This window comes from Barbatula barbatula (assembly GCF_947034865.1).
Source record: "Barbatula barbatula genome assembly, chromosome: 13".
NCBI lineage: Eukaryota > Metazoa > Chordata > Actinopteri > Cypriniformes > Nemacheilidae > Barbatula > Barbatula barbatula.
In genome coordinates, this window is record NC_136776.1 from 8,403,652 (window position 1) to 8,429,612 (window position 25,961).

General features: G+C 42.4%; 1 protein-coding gene across 1 annotated transcript in view; it reads right to left on the reverse strand.

The window, feature by feature from the left end:
* Positions 1-16,900: 16,900 nt before the first annotated feature.
* Positions 16,901-25,961, reverse strand: part of LOC306902955 (polyunsaturated fatty acid 5-lipoxygenase-like) — a gene marked incomplete at both ends in the record, with an annotated part of 43,608 nt that continues 34,547 nt past the window's right edge. The window contains one exon of the mRNA XM_079471875.1: positions 16,901-17,116. Within this exon, the coding sequence (XP_079328001.1) occupies positions 16,901-17,116 (216 nt within the window). The remainder of the gene's footprint in view (positions 17,117-25,961) is intronic.

A 25,961-nucleotide genomic window follows, 5' to 3' on the forward strand; every position in this document is an offset into this window, starting at 1 on the left:
ATATATAAAAAAAAACGCTGTGCCAACCAAGATAAAAGTTTAAACCACACAGTCAAATATAAGTATTAGTACAGAAGCACAAACACATTAGAAGAAAGTACAATTAACTATCTTCCCGTATGCAAGGAGTGTATGTTTCCATATATGCAAGGAGAGAACCCCACCTTTTGTAAAAGTTCTTGAGAGAGCCCTTCAGTGAGTATCTGATTTTCTCCAGTTTAATACATTGAAAGATGTCTTTGATCCACAAAGAGTGAGTAGGCGGGACAGATGATTTCCAATGCAGTAAAATCTGACGTCTGGCCAGGAGGGTCACAAAGGCCACAAAATCTGCTTTGTACCGTGGACAGTGAACTGGCAAAGAAAGTGTACCAAACAGTGCTGTTATAGCCACAGGTTCAATTATTGTCTCAACTACCTCCGAAATTGTCTTGAATATATCAGTCCAATATCCATGTAGAGTTGGGCAGAACCAAAAAATATGTGCCAGGGTTGCAGGAGCCTGACGACAACGGTCACATATAGGGTCAATGTCAGAATAAATTTTAGAGAGTTTAACTTACTCCAGTGAGTGCGATGGAGTATTTTGCATTGGATCCATCCGTATTTGACACACACAGAAGAGGAATGCACCCTGTATAAAATACTCTCCCATAGTTCGTCTGAAATTTCCTCTAATAAGTCTCCCTCCCACTGAGTTTTTAAAGATAGCAGTGAGCTTCTATGAGGGGAACATATTTTGTCATAAAAAAAAAGAAATCATCTTCTTCCCAATAGGCAGTGGCTCAAGGAATAAATCTATGGGAGTGGATGTGGGGAGCCTAGGAAATTGAGGGTACATACTACAGATAAAACTGCGAGCCTGCAAGTATCGGAAAATTTTTTTTCTGGGCAGTGAAAACTTATTCACGAGTTGTTGAAAGGATGCAAAAACATCATCTATATATAAATCTTTAAACATTGAAAGGCCGTATGTTGCCCACTGGGAAAAAGTATTGTCCATCATTGATGGTGAAAAAGCAAGGTTCGACGCTATAGGGGCAGACATAGAAAATGTTTGCAATCCATAATACCGCCTAAACTGTCTCCAGATTCGCATTGAAGTTTTTACCATATAATTTTTTGTGTAAGGAGACAATGAACTGTTGATAGGGGAATATAACAGGGCAGATAATGTAGTAGGAACACATGAAGTTACTTCCATGGCAAGCCACATGGGTGAGCACTGTGATTGGACCTGGTTTAACCAGCACTGAAAGATCCTGAAATTAGCTGCCCAGTTATAGTGTCTAAAGTTGGGTAAGCCCATACCCCCAAGAGACGTAGGTCGTTGGAGAAGTGCTTTGCTAATTCTAGCAGTCTTTTTATTCCAAATAAACTCCGAAATTAATCGGTCTACTCTCTGAAAAATGATTGAGGGAGAAAAATGGGAATACACTGAAACAAATACATAAACTTTGGGAGGGTATTCATTTTTACAGAATTCATTCTACCAGCTAAGGATATAGGAAGTACCGACCAACGTTCAAAGTCTTTCTGAACCTGAAGCAGTAGATTATCAAAATTAAATTTAAAAAGATCTTGATATCTGTTGGTTATACAGACCCCGAGATATTTAAAATTGTACTGTGCAATTTTAAATGGTAAAGTATGCAAAGGTATTTATTGGCCACTGCATTCAATGGGAGAAATTCACTTTTGTCTAAATTTAGCTTGTAACCAGAAATAAAACCAAATAATTTAAAATTGTTAAGAACCGCAGGTACTGAAATAGAAAAATCAGAGATATAAAGAAGAAGATCATCTGCATACAATGAGACCTTCTGTTCAATACCTAATCTTGTTATTCCTTTTATTAATGGGTCGGACTTTAAAGCAACGGAAAGAGGCTCAATGGCAATAGCAAAAAGAAGGGGGCTTAAAGGGCATCCTTGGCGGGTGGAACGGTAAAGATTAAAGTATTCTGAACGAATATTATTAGTCCTAACTGAGGCCTGAGGAGCAGGATACAGCAGCTTCACCCATGAAATAAAATTTTCACCGAAACCAAATTTTTTTAATGTATAGAAAAGATACTCCCATTCTACCCGGTCAAATGCTTTCTCAGCATCCAATGACAGGGCAGCTTCTGGGATAGAAGGGGGTGAGGAATTATAAACAACATTACATAATTGCCTAATATTAAAAAAGGAGTGTCTACCCTTAATAAAACAAATCTGGTCTGATGATAAGATTGAAGGCAAAAAAGATTCTAAACGGACCGCCAATAATTTTGATAAAAGTTTAAAATCAACATTAAGCAAACTAATAGGACGATATGAAGAGCAATCCAAAGGATCTTTATCTCTTTTTAGGATCACGGAGATTGAGGCCTGATTAAGTGTTTAAGGGGGTTGAATGATTCATTGTACATATCCAATAATATGGGGGCCAATTTGTTCAGAAATGTCTTATAAAATTCTACTGGATACCCATCCGGTCCAGGGCACTTGCCACTTTGCATAGAGGAAGCAGCTTTAGCAAGTTCATCTATAGTAATAGGTATTTCTAGCTGATCAACAAAATTAGAATCCACTGTAGGGATGCTGAAGGTACTAAAAAAATTATCAAAGTCAGAGAGGTTGGCAGTTTGCGTAGATGTATAAAGGGAAGTATAGTAATCTTTAAACTGATTGTTAATTAATATGGGATCTGTTGTTGTCCCTGAAGGTGTTTTAATTTGGTGAATAATGTGGGAAGTTGCTTCCTGCCGCAGTTGGAGAGCTAGCCGCCGACCTGCTTTGTCTCCCTCTTCATAATACCTAGACCTAGTTTTAAGCAGTAAATTCTCTACATGACTTGTTGAGAGCATATCGAACTCTGCTTGTAATACCTGGTGTTAGCGTATATTACCTTATAAATGTCTGGAGATGGGGTGACAGCATACATATTATCTAATTTAGTTATTTTCTGCGTTATCTCAGAACGCCTCTTTTTGTTCAACCTTATTTCCCCTCTAAGAAATGCCTTCAGGGTTTCCCAAAAAAGAGATGCAGATATCTCCGGACTGCTATTTGTGGATATGAAAAAATCTATTGGCTGAGAGACAAATTCCACAAAACTGTTTTCTGTTAGCATGCGGGTGTTGAGACGCCACAGTGGGCGAGTACCATTGAGCCCCTCAACGTAAATATTCATGATAACTGGTGCATGGTCCGATATTACAATTGCATTGTAATCGCACGATAACACTGATTGGATAAGTCTATTATCTATTAAAAAATAATCAATACGTGTAAATGTTTGATGAACATGGGAAAAGAAAGAGAATGCTTTACCACATGGATTAAAGAAACGCCATGGGTCGCAAATGGCAAATGGGTAGCCAATAAACTTGGCCTACCCATCTTCTTTTTAGTAGCTGATGGTCTTTTGTTTTGAGATGAGTCTCTTGGAGATAAACAATATGCGCCCCCAGATGATGTAGTACCTTACTCCGTTTCACGGGTTCGTTTACCCCTTTGCAGTTCCAACTAACAAACTTTAAGTTGTTGCCTCCTGCTTGGTACCCTGTCTTAGACTGTGACATGTTTAGAGTAAAAGTATTGAATCAAGTGTACAAGTAATAATGAAAAAATCATAATAATAATAATCTGGCAAAACACTGTAGGTGGCACAACAACGAAAAATAAAAATAATAATAAAAAATAAAAATAAAAAAAAAGCATCTCCTGTCATGACTCCGCTATCATGTCATGTTTATTCTTGGTCTTGCAGCGGAGTCATGGCATAGCCTTAGGTTTTGTGTGAGAAAGGCATGGCCTTGTTATGAAATTTAGACTTGCCATGTTCTTTCTCGTGTCTCGTCAGTGTTTCCCGCCCTTTTGTCTCGTTAGCCTTCCCATTAGTGTTTCAGTACCCACACCTGACCCTTGTTAATTATCCTTTGTCTGTCTCCCTATAAAACATCCTCGTGTTCATTGGCCTGTGCTCGTTCGTTGTACATGTTACCTTGTCAATGAGCCTAGTCGTGAGAAATACTTTCAAGTATATTCTAGTCTGTGTTAGTTTCAGTGTTAGTGTTTTATAGTTGAGTTCTTGTTCAGTGTTTAGTTGTCAGTTATTGTGTGCCCTGCTTTTTCCCCTCGGGGGTTTTTGGTTTGTTTCCTGTTTTATTATTTATTAAAGCCTTGTTAACCCCTTCATCATCCGTTTTGCTGCCTGCACTTGGGTTCTCTGTCACAATTCATAACAATCTCCCCAAACAAGATACAGATGTAACCCTCCTTAACATTAACACTCTGCAACAACACTAGCGCTAACTAACACAACTCACGTGATGTTGCGTCGAAAAAGGTGACAGTATTTTAAGTATGAAAATATCACTGAACAGAACAGCAGTCATTAGAGTTCTAACCAGTCCCCTATATCAGCAAAAAAAATAAAAAACAAAGATAGTAGAGGGAACATGATGATTACAATCATGAGCTTTCAATAAATCCTTAACGTCCCACGTGATTTATTCGTTTTCTCACGCCTAGAGGGACGACGACCGCGGTCAATAAAAAACTTAACCCGCCCCACAACACCATCACTGACTTGTTTGGACCGAAGTTCCTCAAGAGTGAAAACAGGAATTGGGTTCTGCCTCACCGCGACAAGAGATTCTAAGTACTGCACATGTGAAATAGCTCTTATAATACTTGCATCTTCCCAATGCTTATGTGTGCGCAGAACAGCAGAAACCTCATTGCTGCACACATGTACACTCCCTGCAGTACACACAGTTTTCACAGTAGCGTCTCCAGTGTCAATCTGCGCATTCACACCTCTCATCTCAGGAAGCTCCGCTGAGAGCCGAAACATATTCTGCACCTCATGTGTTCTGAAATTGTCCGCCTGCTTAAGAAGGGTGGAATACGGAGCTCTAGTTAATCTGTGCAAGATTTTCGACTGCACAAAAGGCTGTCTGCTGAGTGCATCAGCCACCACATTTTTAGGACCTGTAATATACTGGATGTCGAAGTCAAATGGTGCCAACTGTGCCACCCAGCGCTGCTCGCAGGCATCCAACCTGGGCTTGGTCAGTATATACTTTAAGGGATTGTTGTCGGTCCACACAGTGAACCTGTGACCACGTAACCAATGGCTAAATTTATGACAAATTGCCCATTTCATTGCGAAAAATTCAAGGCGATGCGCCGGATATTTCGCCTGAGCATGATTTAGAGACTTACTGGCAAAAGCTATTGGTTGTGCTCTATCACTGTTGTGATGAATTTGCGACAATACTGCACCAAGTCCAGATGTAGATGCATCAACGGACAAAATGAACGGCTAACTAAAGTCAGGATGAGCCAAAAGTACTTCCTCAACGAGTACTGCCTTAAGATTCAGAAATGCCTCTTTGCACTCCTGAGTCCAATCATCTGGGACAGGTTTGCGGGGCAGCAACGGCCTTTTTCTACTTTTTGAATGCCGAGGCCTTTTCTGGCCACCAGTCAGAGCAAATAAAGGTTTGGCCAGTCCCGAACAGTTTTCAATAAAATGCTGGTAGTAGACAACCATCCCTAAAAAGGAACGTATTTTGGAAGGCGATGGAGTGACACCATCTGACTCCATCAAATCCGCCTCTTCCACTTTGACTATTGCCGATACTTTATCCGGCTCTCTCGAAATTCCATGTTGGGAAATTACATGACCTAGGAATTTAACTGAGCGCCTCAAAAACTGACATTTTGAAGTTGAAAGTTTCAAATTATGCTCCTTCAGATGTTGGAAAACCATTTCTAGACGGGCTAAGCTCTCGTCCTCAGATTTTGCAAACACCAACAAATCATCAAGGTAACACAGAAGACTTAAAAAGTTCTGGTCACCAAATATGGTAAGCATCATCCGCATAAATGTGGCTGGGCTATTACACAGCCCTTGTGGGAGACGATTGTATTCGTGCAATCCCAACGGTGAAGAAAATGCTGTATACTTCCTGTCAAGCTCATGGAGGGGTATGTTGTAAAAGCCAGCTGTTAAGTCCATGGTACTAAAGAACATGTTTCCCCCCAATGCAGCCAGGACATCACTCAGATGTGGAAGCGGATGGGCATCTTTGACAGTTCTGGCATTAAGCCATCTGAAATCTGTGCAGATTCGTAGATCGCCGTTCTTTTTCCACACGAGGACCAAGGGAGAGGCAAATTCACTACAGGACTTACGAATTATGTCTTTCTCCTCCATCTCATTCAACGTCTCTCTCAATTTGTGATACTGAGCAGGCGATATCCTTCGATATGGTAACCTGAATGGTCGGTCATCTGTCAGTCTAATGCGATGGCAAAAATCCTGAGCCTCACCACAATCTAGATGACTTCTCGAGAAAACAGATTCATAGGTCCCAATCAAATCAACAAGTCTCTCTTTACACTGTGCAGAAGCTTCACAGCCGCCAATTGGAATGGAGCTAAGCCGTAGCTTTTCCAGCTTATCATTCACATCACCAATGTTACTACACACGCTTCTTGCAGTGAGACTACCACAAGAACTATCACTTCGCACTTCCGCAACATTTTGGTGAACAGGCAATGTGTCAGACAACTGATCAAAATCCTCTAACGCAACACAGGGGAAGACATCAGCAATTTTAGAGTTCCTGCGTTGCGTTATTTCTGCATTAGTGGGGTTGATAATCTTCATAGGTATCCACCCATCTTCCCACATTGGAGAAACTATTCGTCCAATCATTATCCGTTTATTCATACATGGTGATGTACATGGCTCCACGAGTACTGTACTACCAGCTGATAACACGGTACCTGTGGGTAAACGACCCCACACCAAGTGTTCAGTCAAGGGCTGAAGAGTCACAGCACCTTTCAACTTCAGAGTTCCGACCTTATCTGGAATGGACTCCCCTCGCCACCTCTCTAGATTAGACAGTGACCAGTTTCTTCGTCTTCTGTCACTCTGACCCGGTACATCAGGTTTTCTCATAACATGCCAAAATCCATCATCTGACTTAACATGTCGTATAAGCACTTTAGTACCCAAAACAATGGGATCCACCTGTCCTTCTACAAACAGGACTGGGACTAAAAACTTGTACCCATAAACCTCAAGTTTCAAATAGCAAAGTCCTAACGGGCTGGTTTGCTTACCTCCACAACCCACTAAAACAACATCCGCAGGAGCCAGCAAGTCTTCTGTCATCACACCTGCTCGTTTTAACATGGGTATTATCTCAGCACTGATGGTAGTCGCCATTGACCCAGTATCCAGCATTCCTTTCAGCTCAACCTTATCCTGCACTAAAATATTAGTATAAAACAAGCTTTCATTTTGAGTTGTTCTCATGGTGTTTTGCACGATTACTTTGCTAGCCTCCGGTACCTTTTCACGAAAGAAAGCATATACAGACTCAATGTCATCACTTTCAAAGGAGCTTGCACTCAAAAGCCTACTATCGTCGTCCTCCCGATGCAGGCTTAGCAGTTTCCCTGAGGAGGCCTTTGACTGTGCCCATCGACAGCAGCAATCGAGCTGCTTGGTCTATCCTGTGAAGTAGACATCTCACACATGTCACGTGTATGTCCAGGAAGGTAGCAAGTGAAGCATAATTTGTGCAATCTACAGTGAGCAACCGTACTGTGATCAAGACTCTGGCAGACCCTACACACCTGTGGTCTCCTAACATTCTGTTTGCGATGTACGACTGCTTTGGCGGACTGTGCGTTACATGTCAATGCTTTCTCCAGCATATTTAGTATCCTACTCATTGCGACACTTTCACATGTTTCATTATCAGGCTCACTTGCAGCCCCTAAAGTCCCAACCACTTGGGTTCTACCAGGTGGAGTACCACCCATATCAGAAACGACAGGACTAGCTGTTTGTTGAGAGAGCTGACATTCGTAAACTCTGCGATCTCTTACAAATTCATCCAAACGATCCTGTACCTCTGCAGCAGTCCACTCACGCTGTGGCTTGCTTAAGAACATCATGGAAAGACTTTTATCGGGACAATTACGTATGAACATAACTGCAAGCTCCATGTCCCGATTTTGCAATGTTCTGCCCTCACTTTTAAGATGCTGTTCAGCTAGGTCAGCAGCTTTGTTTAATCTGATCCAATAATCAAAAGGGCCTTCATTATGATATGGCTCTGTAGCATAGAAGTCAGCCATAGGAAGACCTGTGGATATCACTCCCCCAAAATGTTGTTTGAGGATGCGGAACACTACCTCCACATCACCTGACCTAGAGACTGAAGCGTTATTCCGCAGCCATATCTGAATGACATCCCTTGCGAGGCCCATTAATCTGTTTAAAATTTCATGAATGCACTCTAGATCAGCATACTTCCCTTTTTCATGGTGAGTTCTCATTAATTCTTCCCATTCAGAGACTAAACAGTTATCTGAACTGTCACCATGGAATTATAGTGGCTCTCTACCACTTTTCAGTACGAGATTAATCTTTGAAACATCAATGACGGTAGTACCACACTGATTGACTTGTGAGCACCTCTGACAGTCACCCAATGTAGTTGATGTATGTAACTGACTGTTAGGAAACAAGCTGGCTTTAATTGACTGACTAATATCAGAGCTTAGTCCTAAAACATGCTTTCAAGTATTTGGTAAAATCCACCTTTGCCATATTTTATTAAAAAGATGTAACAATATGTATAGTGATTTATCTGAAAGGTCCTTAACCATTTCATAACAAACTTCATCCTTCCCTGGAGAAGTTTGTTTAACTCCAGAAATAGCCCTTTTTAGCTCATATAAAGAAAACTCATTATCTAATGTAGTTTCTGACGACCCCCTATGAGAAAGTAACTCTCTTAAACAACTCTCTCTACACCTTCTCATAATTCCTGAGATATTATCATTGCTATGTACTTTAGCTAACACTTCAGCTTTTTCAATGTCCAAAACAGCTGGTTTATTTTCATTTATGATAACTGGAATGCTATTATTTCTTTGTATCCCATTCATCTTCTTGATCATTACCCACAACTAATTTCGATCTCTTCCATTAAAATCATTTTTTCCACTCCCCCATTGCTGCTATGCCCATTACAATCTCCACACCAAACCAGACTATGATCCCCAAATATCCTCCAGGATGACTCACTTAACTTTTCACATGGGTTATATTCATTAATAATTCTTAAATTCTGTTCCCCAACCCACACCTATACTTCTACTACTTTGTACTTTAAAATCCAAATAAGGCTTAAGCCAAGTTTCCTGCATACAAATTACATGTGTATTGTAATTTTGTTCATCAATAAACTTTTTTCATTATTACCGTTCGCAATTGAGCTTCTTGCATTCCACTGCAAAATCAATATCACCATAAGGATCCACCACATGGTTCCTGCGAACTTGCCATTTGCATCTTTAATTTATCATTTATCTGTTCTACTGTTCCCCCCTCAACATCTAGATACTTTTCTGCTGCACTAATAATAATTTTAATTCTTTATGTTCTACTCACTGTCTCAGCCAAAAACTGAAAGAAATGCAATCTTGTCGACTGCCATTAGTTTTTCATTCACATTTACTCTTCTATGCAACTCTGCCTCGTTAACTGGAAGACTCATTTCAATTCTATTATCTCTCTTAGGTTTTGACATCTGAACCTTTTTGAGAAGCCTCAACATAAGTCAGACCTTCTGTCGTTCTCACATTCTAAACTTTCACAGCTTCTTACCTGTACTGGCAGCCCCCATAACCTGCACTGTGCTCCCCCCCCCACAATTACAACACTTTGGCTTCACATCTTGTTAAAACCCCGTACCCGCTGTCTGCAACTGGGTCCTCTGTCCATGTCTCACCACTCGCGATCATGACAGAATCAGCTTCCTGAAAAATATGAGAAAAATCAGAGCAGTATTAAATAAGGATGATGAAAATGATGAAGGGAAATTTGAGAAAATAATCCTGCCACCTCCCCAGAAAATAATCCTGCCACCTCCCCAGATGCTCACACATCTGGACAATATGGACACTTATGCACGTATGCTGTTTGTAGACTTCAGCTCTGCTTTCAATACCGTCATCCCTTCCAAGCTAATCGTCAAACTTGGAAACCTAGGCATCAACAACCCTACCTGCAATTGGATTATGGACTTCCTGACAAACAGGCCTCAGCTTGTTAGGTTAGGCCCCATCTGCTCCACCACCCTCAACACTGGTGTACCACAGGGCTGCGTACTGAGCCACTTTCTCTACTCCCTTTTCACACTCGACTGCAGGCCTGTGAACGGATCTAACTCCTTCATCAAGTTTGCAGACGATACAACAGTGATTGGTCTCATCAGCAACAACGATGAGACTGCATACAGGGAGGAGGTCCGGCACCTGGCCATATGGTGCTCAGACAACAACCTGCTCCTTAACACCTCCAAGACAAAGGAGATCATCGTGGACTTCAGGAAGGCGAAAGGAGACACACACGACCCCATCCACATTAATGGAATGGCTGTTGAACGTGTTTCCAGTTTTAAGTTCCTGGGGACTCACATTTCGGAGGACCTGTCCTGGACCACCAACACCTCATGCCTGGTCAAGAAGGCTCACCAGCGTCTCTTCTTTCTGAGGACACTGAAGAAGAACCAACTGTCTTCAACTATCCTGGTGAACTTATATCGCTGCACGATAGAGAGCATCCTGACCAACTGTGTCACAGTCTGGTACGGGAACTGTTCTGTTGCTGAGCGCAAGGCACTGCAGCGGGTGGTGAAAACAGCCCAGCGCATCACAGGGACTACACTTTCTCCCATTGAGGACATCCAGAAGAAACGCTGTCTGCGTCGAGCTCGCAGCATTCTCAAGGACTCCTCTCACCCCGCTCATAGACTGTTTACTCTCCTGCCTTCTGGTAGGCGCTTCCGGTGTCTCCGGAGAAGAACCAGCAGACTAAGAAACAGCTTTTTTCCCAGAGCTGTTTCATTATTGAACTCTCCCACCACTGATTCCACTACCTCTCATACCCTTAACTCCAATGCTGCTACAACATTGTTTACATTGCACTACAGGGCTGCATGCATGACTGAACTGTACACACCAGTACTTCATGTTATCTGCTCTACTGGACTGTTTACACACGCACAGCATCATTTGCACTCTATACTGCTCACTTGCACACCAGGAATATTTAACTGAATGCTCATTTGCACTAATGGACCACTTCCATAACTGCATTAACCTATCTACTGCACTGTAATTCTATTAACTGCATCTAGTCATCTACTGCACTGTAACTTCAATAACTGCATTAACTAACCAACTGCACGGTAACTCTATTAACTGCATCTACTCATCAATTGCACTATAACTTCAATAACTGCATTAACTAATCAACTGCACTGTAACTCTATTAACTGCATCTACTCATCAATTGCACTGTAACTTCAGTAACTGCATTAACTAATCTACTGCTCTGTAACCTTATTAACTGCATTAACTCATCTTCTGGACTGCAACCTATTAACTGCACTAACTCATATACTGCACCGTAACTTTAATAACTGCAATAACTTATATACTGCACCGTAACTTTAATAACTGCATCAACTTCAACAACTGCATTAACTCACCTATTGCACTGCAACTTTAATAGCCAATGTCAATAATTTATGCATACCTAAGTCACTTGCACTATTTTAGTCTAAATTATTATCTGTTCATATCCACCTGTACATTAATGTTCATAGTATATAGTCATCTGTATATATTGTTCATAGTATATACCTACTGTCATATTTTTATAGAACACACCTACTGCAAAATATTCTTATAGTCCATGCCCACTGTATTACATTCTCACTATTGTATTCTGTATTTATTCTAACTGTATATCCTGCACTTGCTAACTGCACTTCTGGTTAGACCTAAACTACATTTCGTTACACTGTACTTGTATATGTGTAATGACAATAAAGTTGAATCTAATCTAATCTAATCTATGAACCCGATAGAGGCCAAAAGATAGAAAAGATGCAAACACTAACACAGATGCCATTGGTAGCATTGTCAGGAGAAGTTTCAATAGAAGGAATGGTAGATATAGATTCAGATACAGATGGTTTTCTTAAGAGAAAAATCCTATCGAACACAGTAAAAAAGAATGGCGGAACCAGCCAAAAATCCCCAGTGTGTAGGGAGGACCAGTTCGAAAATGAAGACTGAATGATGCAAAGACTTGGTCCTTATGAGGGCCTGAACGAAGCATTTAAAGAATTAACAAAAAAAAACTTAGAGAACCATATGATACTACAGCAGAAATGATAAGGAGAATACATGTAAACTCTGCTAATGCTCTGGAAGATCTGCCAGACAATAACACCGAAAGATGGAGCGAAGACCGCAACCCTGAAATTGAAGATGAAGAAAGCCAAGATAAGACCCAACATCCTCCATCTAGCAGCAAAATAACATCAGGAGCAACCTCAAGACGCCTCCCGAGCGGAGAGCTAAAGTTCGTAACAGGCAGACTCTACCTCCAGGACTCGGAGATCAGGATGAGCACGAACTCTGGACTCGGAGGCCTGGGAGAAGACTTAAAAAAACTACAATGTGTCACCTCCCCAGAGAAGAACAACAGGAAGTCCATACAACTGAGGAAGGTAAACAGTTACTTATTTTGATAAAAGGGACACGAGCGCAATATGTGCCATGGGCTACTCAAGATCTTGAGGGACTAGTTGCTCGTCTACCTGATCTACACGAAGGAGCAGGCAAATGGGTCAGAATGGTGGAGGATGAGACAACAGGAACACTATTGGCACTGGGAGACATCAAAGCACTTCTAGCCAAATGTGTGGGAAGTTCCAAGCTGAACGAAAACTTAAGAGAAGCGGACCTCCAACGTGTAGCGGACTCACCATACCTAGACGGAGACCCATTCAATAACCATAGGAGGGAAGTATGGGTATAATTAAGAAGAGAGTTTCCCAACCGCATTGATCCCAAACTCTCAAAGGGGAACAGATGGGAGAAGAAGAAAACCCTGCTACATATGTACAAAATCAGTTAAGAAAGTGGAAGCAAGAACTGGAAAGAGACCCATACGGCGATATGGTAATTGAAGCACTATTCAAAAATGCTATCGTCGATGCCATGTCACCACTGGTGAAGGCCAAGCTGGAAGATGTAGTGGGCCTGAACTCCAAGTCACATAAAGAATTCTGTGGCTACGTGACCCATGGCGTGGAGCAATACAGAAAAAATTTGCCAAAGCTGAGGAATCAAGAGAAAAATCTTCAAATAAGGCTGGTACAGCTGCAACTTGAAGAACTGGGCAGAAAGAAAAAGACGCAAGCTGTTGTTAAAGATAAATACCAAGAAGAAGATCATATAGCAATGATGGCTCCAGCAAATGTCCCAGCACCTATGGTACAGCAAACAGGCACAGCAAACACCAGGAGGTGGACCACAGCAGCTTGCACCTATTGTCATCTATGTAAAGCCTGAACAGCAAAACAGATTTGGGCCAAGACCTATACAAGAAGAGCAAGGAAGACTGAATTGAGGAAGAAACCCATGCTGGGGATGCGGCCAAATGGGACACAACAGAAGAGAATGTCCAACCAACCCCTGGAACGCAAACCAGCAACAACGACCCCAATGGCAAGATCAAAGACAACAGGGACCTTGTTGGCAAAACCAGCAAGATCAACCATGGCAAAATCAACAACAACAAGGACAGCAGCAAGGACCAGTCATCCCGTAGCGAGGTCCAGATGTTGGTTACTAGGGCGGCCAAGAAGATCCTACCGGAAGGGTTCAGCGCCCAATGATAACTGAAGATGCTGACACTAAACCTATGCTGCAGGTCAATATTGAAGGCAAGAAAACACCAATGATGATAGACACTGGAGAAACTCATACATGTGTAAATTAAAATTATGCCTTACACCTCCCAATGTAGGAAAATTCACAAAGACAGTAGGATTTTCTGGAAAAATGCTCCTGATTCCAATGACATCTCCAGTTCATCTGAGGACAAAGGACAACGAAGTTACTCTACCCATTTTAGTATCAGAACAAACCCCTGTTAATCTATTAGGGAGGGATGCCCTATGTAAACTAAAGTTGCAGATATCTTGTTCCCCCGAGGGTATTTACCAATGTAAACCATCCTTGAAAAAGATATAAAACAAACAGAGCTCCTTAAAGTAATGGCGCAATTGGTACCAGGGACCCGTTTCAGAAAGCAGTGTAAGTGCAAACTCAGTGTAATTTAACCCCAGAAAACGGGATACTCTGGGTTTTCAGTTTCAGAACGCGCGGTATATCAAACCCGCGACCGCGGGGTAAGACAAGCCCTTTTCAGAAATCGAGGTATCTTATACTCAGAGTGAGTAACCATAGTAACCTACTCTGTGAACCTAACCTGGTCGGGAGCAAACCGAGGTTTGTTACAATCTCCACCCCTTTGAGAAACGCGAGCGGTGTTGAAATTACATACGCCGTTTGTTTTTTTTATTTGTTTTCCTTAATCACGCACAAGTTCGTAACACAGACATTTAGATGACATGTCCATTTATTCAGGAACCCGTAGATGAGGAAGTTGCATTATTTCGGAGAGAGTTAAATTTAAGTCGGGAGAGAATATATGGTGAAGCCCCGTTTGGATGTTTTATTTTATTTTAGCGGTACCATTTTTCTTTACAGTCCATTAAAAATATACACATTCTGCTTCATCCTTACATCACAAACCTTACTCATCGTTGCTGCGCTCTTACATCTGAGCAGATTCTCTGTATGGCTTTACGTTTATTTGCTAATGGTAGCTTTCTTTATAACACCGGGGATGCAGAACACGTTAGCAAGGCAGTATGCAGAGCAGTAAGAAAAGTGTGCATCACTCTCAAGCACTTTTTATAAATTTTTGTTAAGTTTCCTGGCCACAAACCTGTGAGAGCCATCAAAGAGGAGTTTCATAGGATTGCAGGTGAATGGTGTACGTCTTTCTGAATTAGGCTGATCAAATAAATGTGGTCTTGCTGCCACCTCTGGAAGTAAGCTAATAATTCAATTACCCTTTAGGATTTCCCAATGTGATTGGGTGCATAGCTATCTTACAAAAAGGATTTAGAAAAAACAGCCATGATTTTCTTGGGGGAGCAGATGCAAGCATGGCCAGTTTTATGTCTTCTATAGCCACAGTGCTCGGTTCTCATATGGTCATAACTTTCAAGGCCAGTTTATTAAATACATCAAACATTTCCCAGTCAGGCATCCTACTAGCAAGAGCATTTCAACTAACCGGACTGAATTATGTTTTTATATTTCATTTTCAGCTGCTGCCATGTTCTTTTTATTGCAGAAGGATTGCACCTACATGACAAAAATCGTAGGTATATATATATAGAGAGAGAGAGAGAGAGAGATACACATTTTCACGGTATCAACAAAATTTCTATAAAAATGTATAACTTAGACATTGACACGTAAAGCAATTTTCTCCCACGCCGATTCTCTCTCTTTTGCTGCTGCGGCTCCAATTCGACTGGCGAAAAATAAACGGAACGCTGTTGTCACGTGGCGTTGCCATGGTGAATCGTGCTATCTTCGCTCAATTGATGATGGCTTTTTAAAGCCGCGGTGAACGTGCATAACCTAGAGTGAACTTACTCAGAGAGAATTGAACTTATTGAAACCAGCTGTTCTGAAACAGAAAACTTAGAGTAGCGATTATCTGAGTAAATCAACTCAGAGTTCATGTTTTAACTCAGTGTTGCTTGAACCTCCTTATTGAAACACGTCACAGAACAGCTGTGGTCAAAACATGACACAGATTTTGGGCTGATAAAATCTGCCAGCCCTAAAGTCATTAATTACCTAACAAGTACCAATATCCACTAAAACCTGAAGCTATAAATGGTATCAGAGGAACCATAGGAGGACTAACCGAAGCAGGAGTGCTTTTTAAAACATCTAGTCCTTGCAACACTCCTATTTTGCCCATGTTGTGGAATTTTCTTATTCCTTAAACTAGGTTGAGTCAACCTTTTCAAACGCGACACACAGAGAGGTGAGGTACTTTGCAAAGTATTTTATTGGCGTTTAATCTGTATCATAAGCAATGGGATGGTGCAGAGAAAAGGTGCTCTTTCCTGATGTAACAATAAAACATTGTGCTACCGTAAATCCAGCAAATTACATACCCTTGGAGAATGAAGGCACACCGCATGATTGCATTGCTGAATCATCAGCTTATACCTGTCTGAGACCAGACTTAAGAGTCCACGACTCTGAATGCAACAGCTGATTATTTTGTAGATGGCTCTTGTTTTAGAGATTATTTGGGTAATCATGCGGGTTGTGCTGTGGTTAAACGAGAGGGAAGTGAATTTACTCCTGTAATTTCTCAACATTGTGAGCAGCCTTGCTCAGCACAGCTGGCTGAATTGAAAGCTTTAACAGATGGCAAAGGGACAAATTTTCAATATTTATACAGTCTCAGCTTATGCCCATGTAGTTTGTCATCTATTTGGAGCAGTCTGGAAACAAAGAGGATTTTAAAAAAGTGATGGTGCCCCAATTCAACATGCTGAGCAAATTGTACAGTTGATTTCAGCTATGATGCAACCTAAACTGTTGGGTATCATTAAGTGCCAAACCCACAAAAAGGACAATGACTTTGTAATACAAGGGAACAACGCTGCAGACGAAGAGGGCAGAAAAGCATCAGGGTGCCAAACGGCTGTAATGGCTCCCATGATACTGATACAACCCGAGCCCCGTATTACAGACCTTGCTCGCATACAGGAGCAGGCAAGTGCTGTCGAACAGTCAGTGTGAGAGCAAAGGGGGGCCACTAGAGACGCAAATGGTTTATGCAAAACGAAAGTCAGAGCCAAGGAGATAGTCGGGGAGACCCCGAGACGATTCCAGAGCCCACTCTAGAGTCACTCAGGGCAGCTGCGACCCAGTAGGAGCAGCTCCCACAGTACACGCCAGAGCGGAGAGTACAACAAGAAGGCCAGACCATGAGTCAGAGCCAGCACATCATCAGACAGAGCATGAGTCGGAGCAAAGGCCACGAGAGGAGCAAACAGAGCAGGAGCCAGACAACCCAGTACAGAGAACCAAACAGACACAACTGGCGGAGCATGCTGACAGGACTACATACGATCCTTACGTACATAGAGAACATATTACAGCTCGAGTCAGCCACCGTAGGCAAAGACCAGATACCACCACAACCAGACACACAACAGTGACCTGCAACCAGGTCCAAGCCAGGAGGGAGATGCATGACATCGTGATCATGAGTTGCTGCTTATGAACCTGACCACAGGCCCAGTGGAATCCCCTGCAAGATTATCCCTCAAACAACTACTGGAACACCGCTTCCCAACCATCAACGTGTCAGACCTCGAGTGGTCACCCTTAGATTTCAACATGTAGTAAATTGCCCCAGCATGAGAGACTTTGGGATATTGCTATTTACAATGAATGGTACAGGTGGGCACATTTCACAGTGTTTAGGGTTATTCTATAACATTAGAATAGTTAGGTATTAGTGATATCAGTATACATATTCAATGCTTATTGTGGTGAAGAAGGCGGGACGAGAGCCGTGACGCGGGGCCGGTGGCGTGAGTGATAAGTGCAATCAGCTGTGCACGCACCGGTCCCGTATCTCTCACGGAGGAGCTTAAAAGGAGGAATGGCAGGACTGTTGATGGGAGAGGACCGGGCCCGGACATATGTTTAGTTTGTGTGTATGTTTTATGGTCGGCAGTCTACTGTGAGGTGGCTGCCGGTTACTTACGTGTTTATTGTTTATTAAATTTTTGAACATAATACAGCAATGTCTGTGAGACTTAGAGGCCTGAGACTGGTGACCCGTCGACGTGGTTTGTAGACAAAGAGAAGTTTTGGCGCCACATTTCGGCGGACCCTGTGGGGGAGGAAAAGATATCGAGATGATTCAGATTTAACACAAAAGGCCGGCTAAAATACATAAGGTAAGCAGAAAACCTGTTATTTCGAATTCTGCTATTGGATATACTAAATTTCTGTGTTAAATTTGATGAACATCTCGATGAATAGACGAGTAAAATTGAAATAAGGAAAATCAGATTTAAAAGATTCTTTTAAAACAGTTAAAGTCTGTTTTACGGGTTAGAGTCCCTTGGCAAAGCAAGCCATAAATTTTATACAGATTAAAGTTCTGTTTAATAAGGGTTAGAGTCCCTGGAATTAAAACAAGTTGGAATTTTGTCTAATAAGGGTTAGAGTCCCTGAAATTAAAACAGTTAAAGTCTGTTGGGAAAGAAATCCCGTGATCGGCGTATCACAAATTCATTTAGGTTAAAGTCCTTCGGAGAAGAGATCCGTAAATTATTTACTAGTTTGATTTTATTTGTATGAATGGTATTGGGGATGAAAGTATTTAGACGTGGTGTTTAGTTGAATGCATAAGTGAACGGAAAATTTGCACGTGGTGTGTGTGGGCTTTGTGTATGTGTATAATTTAAGTTGGGGTAAGGAGACGATCGTAAAGAAACTAGTAGGAAAGTTATATTGAATACATATATATATGTATACAAGTAAATAAATATAATAAGAATGGCAGAGTTTCAAAAGGAGTGTGATGAACACGAATGTCCGACCGTATTAGCGCAATGGCAGAGTATCGCTGAGATGATGATAGCACAGGCTGAACCAAAATCCAGGAAAGCGAGACAAAGAGAAGTTGAGGAATGTTGGATAGAATTGTGTGATAATTATGCATGGACGAAAGAGGCAGAGACATTTAAAGTGCCCCTGGCCCCGAAAATAAGAAATATGGAGAAAAAGGCTCATTGTAGGTTAGTCAGACATAAAGGTGATGAAAAAACGATTAAATGGTATAATGCAAGTAGATATAAAAGTAAAGGGTGTGACTTAGAAAAACATTTAAGAAAATGGAGTCGTCTTGCCCTCGTGGCGACAGCTTTATCACCTATTAGACATAGGAAAGAAGGGAAAGCTACAGACGATGATGTTAGACTGAAAGTGAAGGATGGAAACAGAGAGACCCAGTCACTAGCACCGCCCCCTGAACAGTACCGCCCATTGTATCCGCCTCTTGCTCCGCCTCTTGCTCAGCCCCCACCCTACATCTCACCAAATACGACTCACAGCAAACAACAGGTCATGCTTGAGGTACGAGAGGGAGTTTTAGACTGTAATTTAAAAGAATTAGAAGAACTTCGACAGGAGGTACAACATCTGGGCAAGGTAGTGACAGAACAGGTACATGCGGCACGAGCTCAGGTGAATGAGACAATGCGCCACATGGCAGAAAATATGGAACTTCCAGAGGGAAGTGATGATAGTGAGAACGGAGTAGGAAGTGAAGATGAAAGGGGAAGTTGTAGAGCAGCTGGCCCTATAGAAACAACAGGTCAGGCCCAGGGCACGATGCATACAGTATGTATTAAGGGAACGATGGTAATGGATGAGGAGCCAATAGCAAAACGAACTAGGGGAAGGGAAAAAGAACAGCAGCTGTCTAATTTTTCAATTGATCATTGCCCCCCTAACGTACCAGAGCAGAGAGAGCAGGCAATGAGTCATCATACTAATCAATTATATCCAGGCGTACAAGCCCCATTGTTAGCAAAGAGCACTGGGGTGCAGTACCAGCCCTGGTCACACAGTGACATGACTGCTATTTCCAGTAAACTTCCTCCAATTACATCAGGGGGCTCTAAGTGGTTGAGTAAATTAACGGCCTTGAGTCATGGTACCGTTTTGGCTTTGGGTGACATAAGGTGTCTGTTGGGTCAGATTTTGACAGCCTCTCAGATGGGGAGTTTTGAACTCGAAGCCCAAACATTACAATATCCAAATGATCTTGATTTTTCAAAAGTAATCACAATGGTGGGCAGGGCACTCGGTCGATTGTACCCATTGCCACCCACCGTATACCAAAACATAAAGTTTCGCATAAAACCAGGTGAGACAGGTGCAGCATATTATTTCAGGTGCGCTGCTGAGTGGGAACAGATGGTGGAAGAAAATAGTTTAACCAACCCAATTACACGAGACATATTCAGAGCAGCAGTCATGGCAGGTGCCCCTAGTGGTGTTAAACAAATAATGGAAAATAACCCTGACATTCCAATTGCTAGTAACGAAATATGGGAAAGGCATTTAGTCCACCACACAGATAGGGCTGTAGAGAAAACAGGAAAAGAGGAAGAACAATTAGAAAAGATAAAAATAGAGTTGTTAAAACTACAGTTAGAACAAGCAAAAAATGAGGGAGGGACAAAAAAGAGTAAGCAGATGCCACAACAATCCTATCAGCCACCCCCTTACCAATATAACGGCCCACCCTATGGTACAGACGCCCATGCAGCAGGTGGGAGGGGAAATAGACAAAGGAGCAATTGGAGGGGTAGTAATAGAGGGAGGGGGTCTTATGGAGGGAGGCAGCAGGGCGAGGGAAATTGTTACATGTGTGGTGAGGCAGGCCACTGGATGAGAGAGTGTCCACAGCTTTCAGGTCAGTTTAACGGACCACCTGCGGAGGGATGGGGTCCTCGAAGAGGTGGTGCCGGTGGTCGCGGCAGGGAACCACAAACCCCATACAACCCGGGGCAATACCCTCCACCACCCTCCAACCTACAGGTGCCGATGTTCCCGCCATCGGGCCCCGAGGGTGGCGCGAGCGTTTATTGAAGGGGCCCCCAGAGAACTGAAATGAGGGCTAGGGCCGAACCTCTCATTTCGTTAATGGTAAACAACAAACCATTAAAAGCTCTGGTGGACACCGGAGCCACCTATTCGACTGTCACAGGCGGCATAAAACAATCTGATCTGAGTGACAAAACTGTGACAATAATCGGGTTCTCTGGGGGAAGTGAAAGCTTGAAAATGACACAACCATTCAAAGTAGAAGTGGCAAATCAATGTTTATCACACTCGTTCCTTTTCTCCAGCAATGCTCCCATTCCTCTTTTGGGTAGAGATTTATTAATAAAATTAGGGGCTAGCATTTTGTGCTCAGCAGAAGGGGTAATAGTTACATTTCCAGATGGTACAACCATTAACTGTTCCCTATCAGGTAATACGACAGACAGCCAGTGGATGCTGACCTCGTGTGGGGAGGAGGAGGCAGCTGATCTTTACTGGGTAAAATTAGATGATGACGCACAGTGGGGCACCACAATGGAACTGTATAACAAATACCGTTCATGGATTTCAAATTTAGATATCTATTTACCCCCCATAGACCCATTGCATTGTACATTGTTTTATGACAGAAATGACATAACCACTTATGAAGACATGTTTCAGGAAGTGGAGGGAGACAGATGGGTGTTGGAGGGAGCTGGAATTTTTGTGAGTAAAGAAGGAGTGATGGCTCCAGTGAAGCTGACAGAAGAGCAGTTGAAGTGGTATGAGATGGCAGACACAGCAGCACCTCACATATCGTTAGCCTTACACCCAAGCCATGAAGCCAGGGAGCTAGGTAAGATTACAAAAACACTGTTGGCCACCCAGGATTGGGAGCCCACGGAAAAAACAGATGTTAAATATTCACCTAAACACAAAGCCTATTGGATAGAAGGTGCCACACGAGACACTGGAGCTCTAGAGCATGTGCAGGTTTCTAGATTCCATGGCAGGGAGCTGTCAGATAGTGTAGGAGCACCAGACATCATAAAAATTTTTATATGTAACATGTCTCCAATTTACTTTCAGTTAAGCACACCTGACCCCATCTGGATTCCACAATACCGCAACAAACCTGAGGCGGACGAGGGTGTGGCCGCAACAGTAAAAGGTCTCCTAGAGAGGGGTGTTATTACACCATACAAATCTAGGTGGAACACACCTATTTTTCCGGTGCCGAAACCAGGCACGAATAAGTACAGGTTGGTACATGATTTGAGAGCAATCAATGCTGTTGTGGCTACACCATCGTTAACAGTGCCTAATCCGTATACTGCACTCTCTGTGATAACACCTGAGCACAAGTGGTTTACATGTATTGATTTGGCTAACGCATTTTTCTGTATCCCTTTAGCAGAGGAATGCAAGGCGTGTGTGGCTTTTACATACAAAGGTTGTCAATATTCTTACAACAGATTACCCCAGGGGTTTGTTTTATCACCAGGAATTTTTAACCATGCATTAAAACAACAATTACAGGACTGTAGTTTGCCTGGAGACTGTGTGTTGATCATGTATGTTGATGACCTCCTTTTAGCAGCCAAAACAGAGCAAGGATGCCTGGAGGGGAGCGAAGCTGTGTTAAGACAATTACACAAAAGTGGCTTCAAGGTAAGCAAGGAAAAGCTGCAATTTTGCAGACCTTGTGTTACATTTCTAGGTCGCATGATCACCCCAGAGGGCTCCACGCTAACTGTAGCCCATAGACGAGGAATTTTGAGTCATCCAAAACCAACCACGGTTAAAGAGATGTTGTCATTTCTAGGCCTAACAGGGTATAGTAGACACTATATTCCAATGTATGTTTCATTAACAGCCCCTTTGAGAGATCTTGTAAAACAACAGGGTATGAAGAATTTGAGAGCAGACATTGAGTGGACACAGGAAGCTGAACGGACGTTCATTAACCTGAAACAACAGATGGCACATGCAGCTAATCTCAGCAGTGCCGATTACAGATCACCATTTCACTTAGACGTCTCTGAGACAGGGTCAAGTGCACATGGGGTACTTTATCAAAAAGACCAGGGGGGCAGAAAAGTGTTGATGTATGTTAGCATGTTGTTGGACAGTGTAGAACAAAGACAGCCACCATGCAGCAGGTTTGTCGCAGGATTGGCAAAGATAGTGAAGAAAACGTCTCACATCGTTATGGGCCATCACCTAATTGTTTTAACAACGCATTCAATCGCATCTTTTGTTAATTCTGAATCATTCACATTTTCCCCTTTACGACAGCGACGCATTGCAGCAATTTTGCTCGCCGACCATATCATATACACGCATGAGGGCATTAACATGGCAGATTTGGTGGAGGAGGGAGAACCACACGACTGTGCACCGATCACAGAGAGGGCATCAGTGGTCAGACCAGGTTTGTTTGCAAAACCATTGACTGGCCCCGAGCCAGTCATGATTTTGTTCACTGACGGGTGCTGTTTCAGGGCGGAGGACGGAAGTTTGAAAGCGGCTTATGCAGTGGTAGAGCAGGTAGGACATGAGATGATTACGAGGGATGCAGCAAGGTTAGATGGGAAGCAGTCAGCACAGAGGGCAGAAATGATAGCAGTGATCAAAGCCTTGCGACATACTGGTGGACACCGTGTAAACATCTATACTGACTCTGCTTATGTTGTTACAGCTGTACACGTAGAAATGCCGTTGTGGAAACGTTGTGGCTTTATCACTTCGTCAGGTCGACCAATAACACATGCATGTGAAGCCAGAGACCTTTTAGAGGCTCTGATGATCCCCTCAGAGGTGGCAGTGATTAAATGCGCTGGTCACTCTAAGGTGGATAGCTCTTTGAGCAGAGGCAATGACGCAGCAGACTTGGCGGCAAAAGCTGCTGCTGGTTATGTGTCCTCGCAGATGATGTGCACATCAGAGAGAACATCTAATGATTTATTGCCGAGATTCACAAGGGAATACCTTTGTAAAGAGCATCAGCGCTGTACCCCTGAAGAAGTCTCTGTGTGGGCACAACATGGAGCTGTTCGTGCCTCTGACGGACTGTGGCAAGCTCCGGATGGACGTCCGGCGCTCCCAGCGAGTCTGTGTCATTCCATCATGGTAGAGGTTCATGGAGTGAGCCATGTCGGGGACAAACAGATGATGAGAGCGCTTGAATATTGGTGGCATCCTTTTTTAAAAGCTATGGTCTCAGCACATGTGAGCACGTGTGAAGTTTGTCAGGGATATAACGTTAAACCCACGATTAAACCAACAAGGGGTTCGTTTCCTTTGACCGGTGGTCCGGGGGACGAAATCGTGATTGATTTCACAGACATGATCACGAGGATACAGGGTAAGCGTTATCTTCTGGTAATCGTAGACTATTTCACTGGATGGCCTGAAGCTTATCCTGTAGGCAGAGAAGACAGTACGGCGGTGATAAAATGTTTAATAAATCATTATATACCTCGTTATGGCTTCGCCCGGCGTTTACGATCGGATAATGGCAGTCATTTCAAGAATGAACATTTGCGAGTCGTCGAAAAGGCCCTAGGCCTCAAACATGCATTTGGTGCAGTCTGGCATCCTGCCAGCCAAGGTAAGGTTGAACGAATGAATCTCACCCTAAAACTCAAATTGGCTAAAATCTGTGCACAGACAAAACTAAATTGGTTGTCAGCTTTGCCATTGGCCTTAATGTCAGTAAGATCATCTGTTAACCGAATCACAGGATTCACCCCTTTTGAATTGTTTACAGGTCGGCAGTTTCCAGGGCCACGGAATGCACTGTCGGATGCCATTGTGACACCATTATCTCACGTTGTCTATTTTGATAAACTGACTGCTCTCATTAAGACTTTTTCATGCCAGGTCAATCCATCTCCAGCAGCCGACCCCCCTCCAACGACGGTACAGTGGGTGAGGCTGAGGACGTTCAGGAGAAAGTGGAATGAGCCGAGGTGGTCGAAACCCCATAGGGTGACAGCAAGGACATCACACTGTGTTCGATTGCAGGGCAAGGGTGACACTTGGTTTCATTTAACCTCATGTGTAGCTTGTGACCCCCCCTCAAGGGATCTTGCAGAGACACGGGTGGACCTGCGTAGACAGGTCCAAGAGAGGGAAGGAGAATCAGAGGCTGAAGAAGCCACAGGTGAAATCACAACACCACCAGTACAATAACAATTGCAAATCGTTCACAAGACAGGTGTTCCAGGTGAATGTGCTGTGACCAAAGAGAAGGACGGTAGAATCATTTTCCAGTGCAATAAATTTTGAGTGAATACTCACGGAGGTGGAAATACGTATTACCATATATTTTTTATAACCATATTATATATTGTTCTTATTGTGATTCTCATATTTATTATTTTCATATATCTATTGTTTTTCATATTTTTTAATATTTACTATTTTTTATACCTGCTATTGTGATTTTTATATTGTCATTCTTTATCTTCTTTACCATTTTATTTTGTGTGATTTTAACCATATATATTTTTCCTTAATTGCATATTCCCATTAAGTATACTGTGTGTTTAACCATTTTAATTTCCAAGAGTGTGTTTATTATTCCTTTAAAGTCCAAGAGAGGGCAACAAAATTATTATTCCTTTAAAGTCCAAGAGAGGGCAACAAAATGAAGCTGTGGGAAAACTGTAAGCTGTCGGGGATCCTATTAATAATTTCAGGAGTTATAGTAGGAATAATTTTTAGCCTAACTAAGGGTCAGGAAAGCAACAACACCATATCAAAATCGAGACACAAAAAAGCCATAGCCGATACGAGGTTACCATGTGAACAACTCGTAATTAACTATGTTTGGGGTAAGACTACATCATTTACTTTCGACCTATGCGCTGTCATAAATTGTGGGGGAAAAAATAGCTCATGGAGGGGGTACAATATATATATATATGTATGGATGGGAATATGGACAGTGTTTGTAAGGTGTCCCAGTCTAGGCAAACCTATAGGGGTGAATGGTGTCCATCATGGAATAAGGTAATCGCATATACAGGTGCTTGGACTCCGGAACAACCTAGCCTTTGGACCCGTACCTCGGCAAAATTTGATTTAAAAATGCAGAGAGATTACAGTGCAAGTCAAAATCCACTCACCCTTTCAATATCCACCAGAACGGGATCAGCCAATTATACAGGGGAGTTTTTCCTTATAATGGGGGTGCACAGCCCAGGAACAGATAAAAAAGCAGTAATAAAATTTTTTGTGGACAGTTCACATGAGGAGGAAAGAAATGAGACAACAGCTGAGCCATTATCGGTAGGACAAAAGAATGTAGTGGTGGAAATAGATTACACCATGTTAAAACCAGAA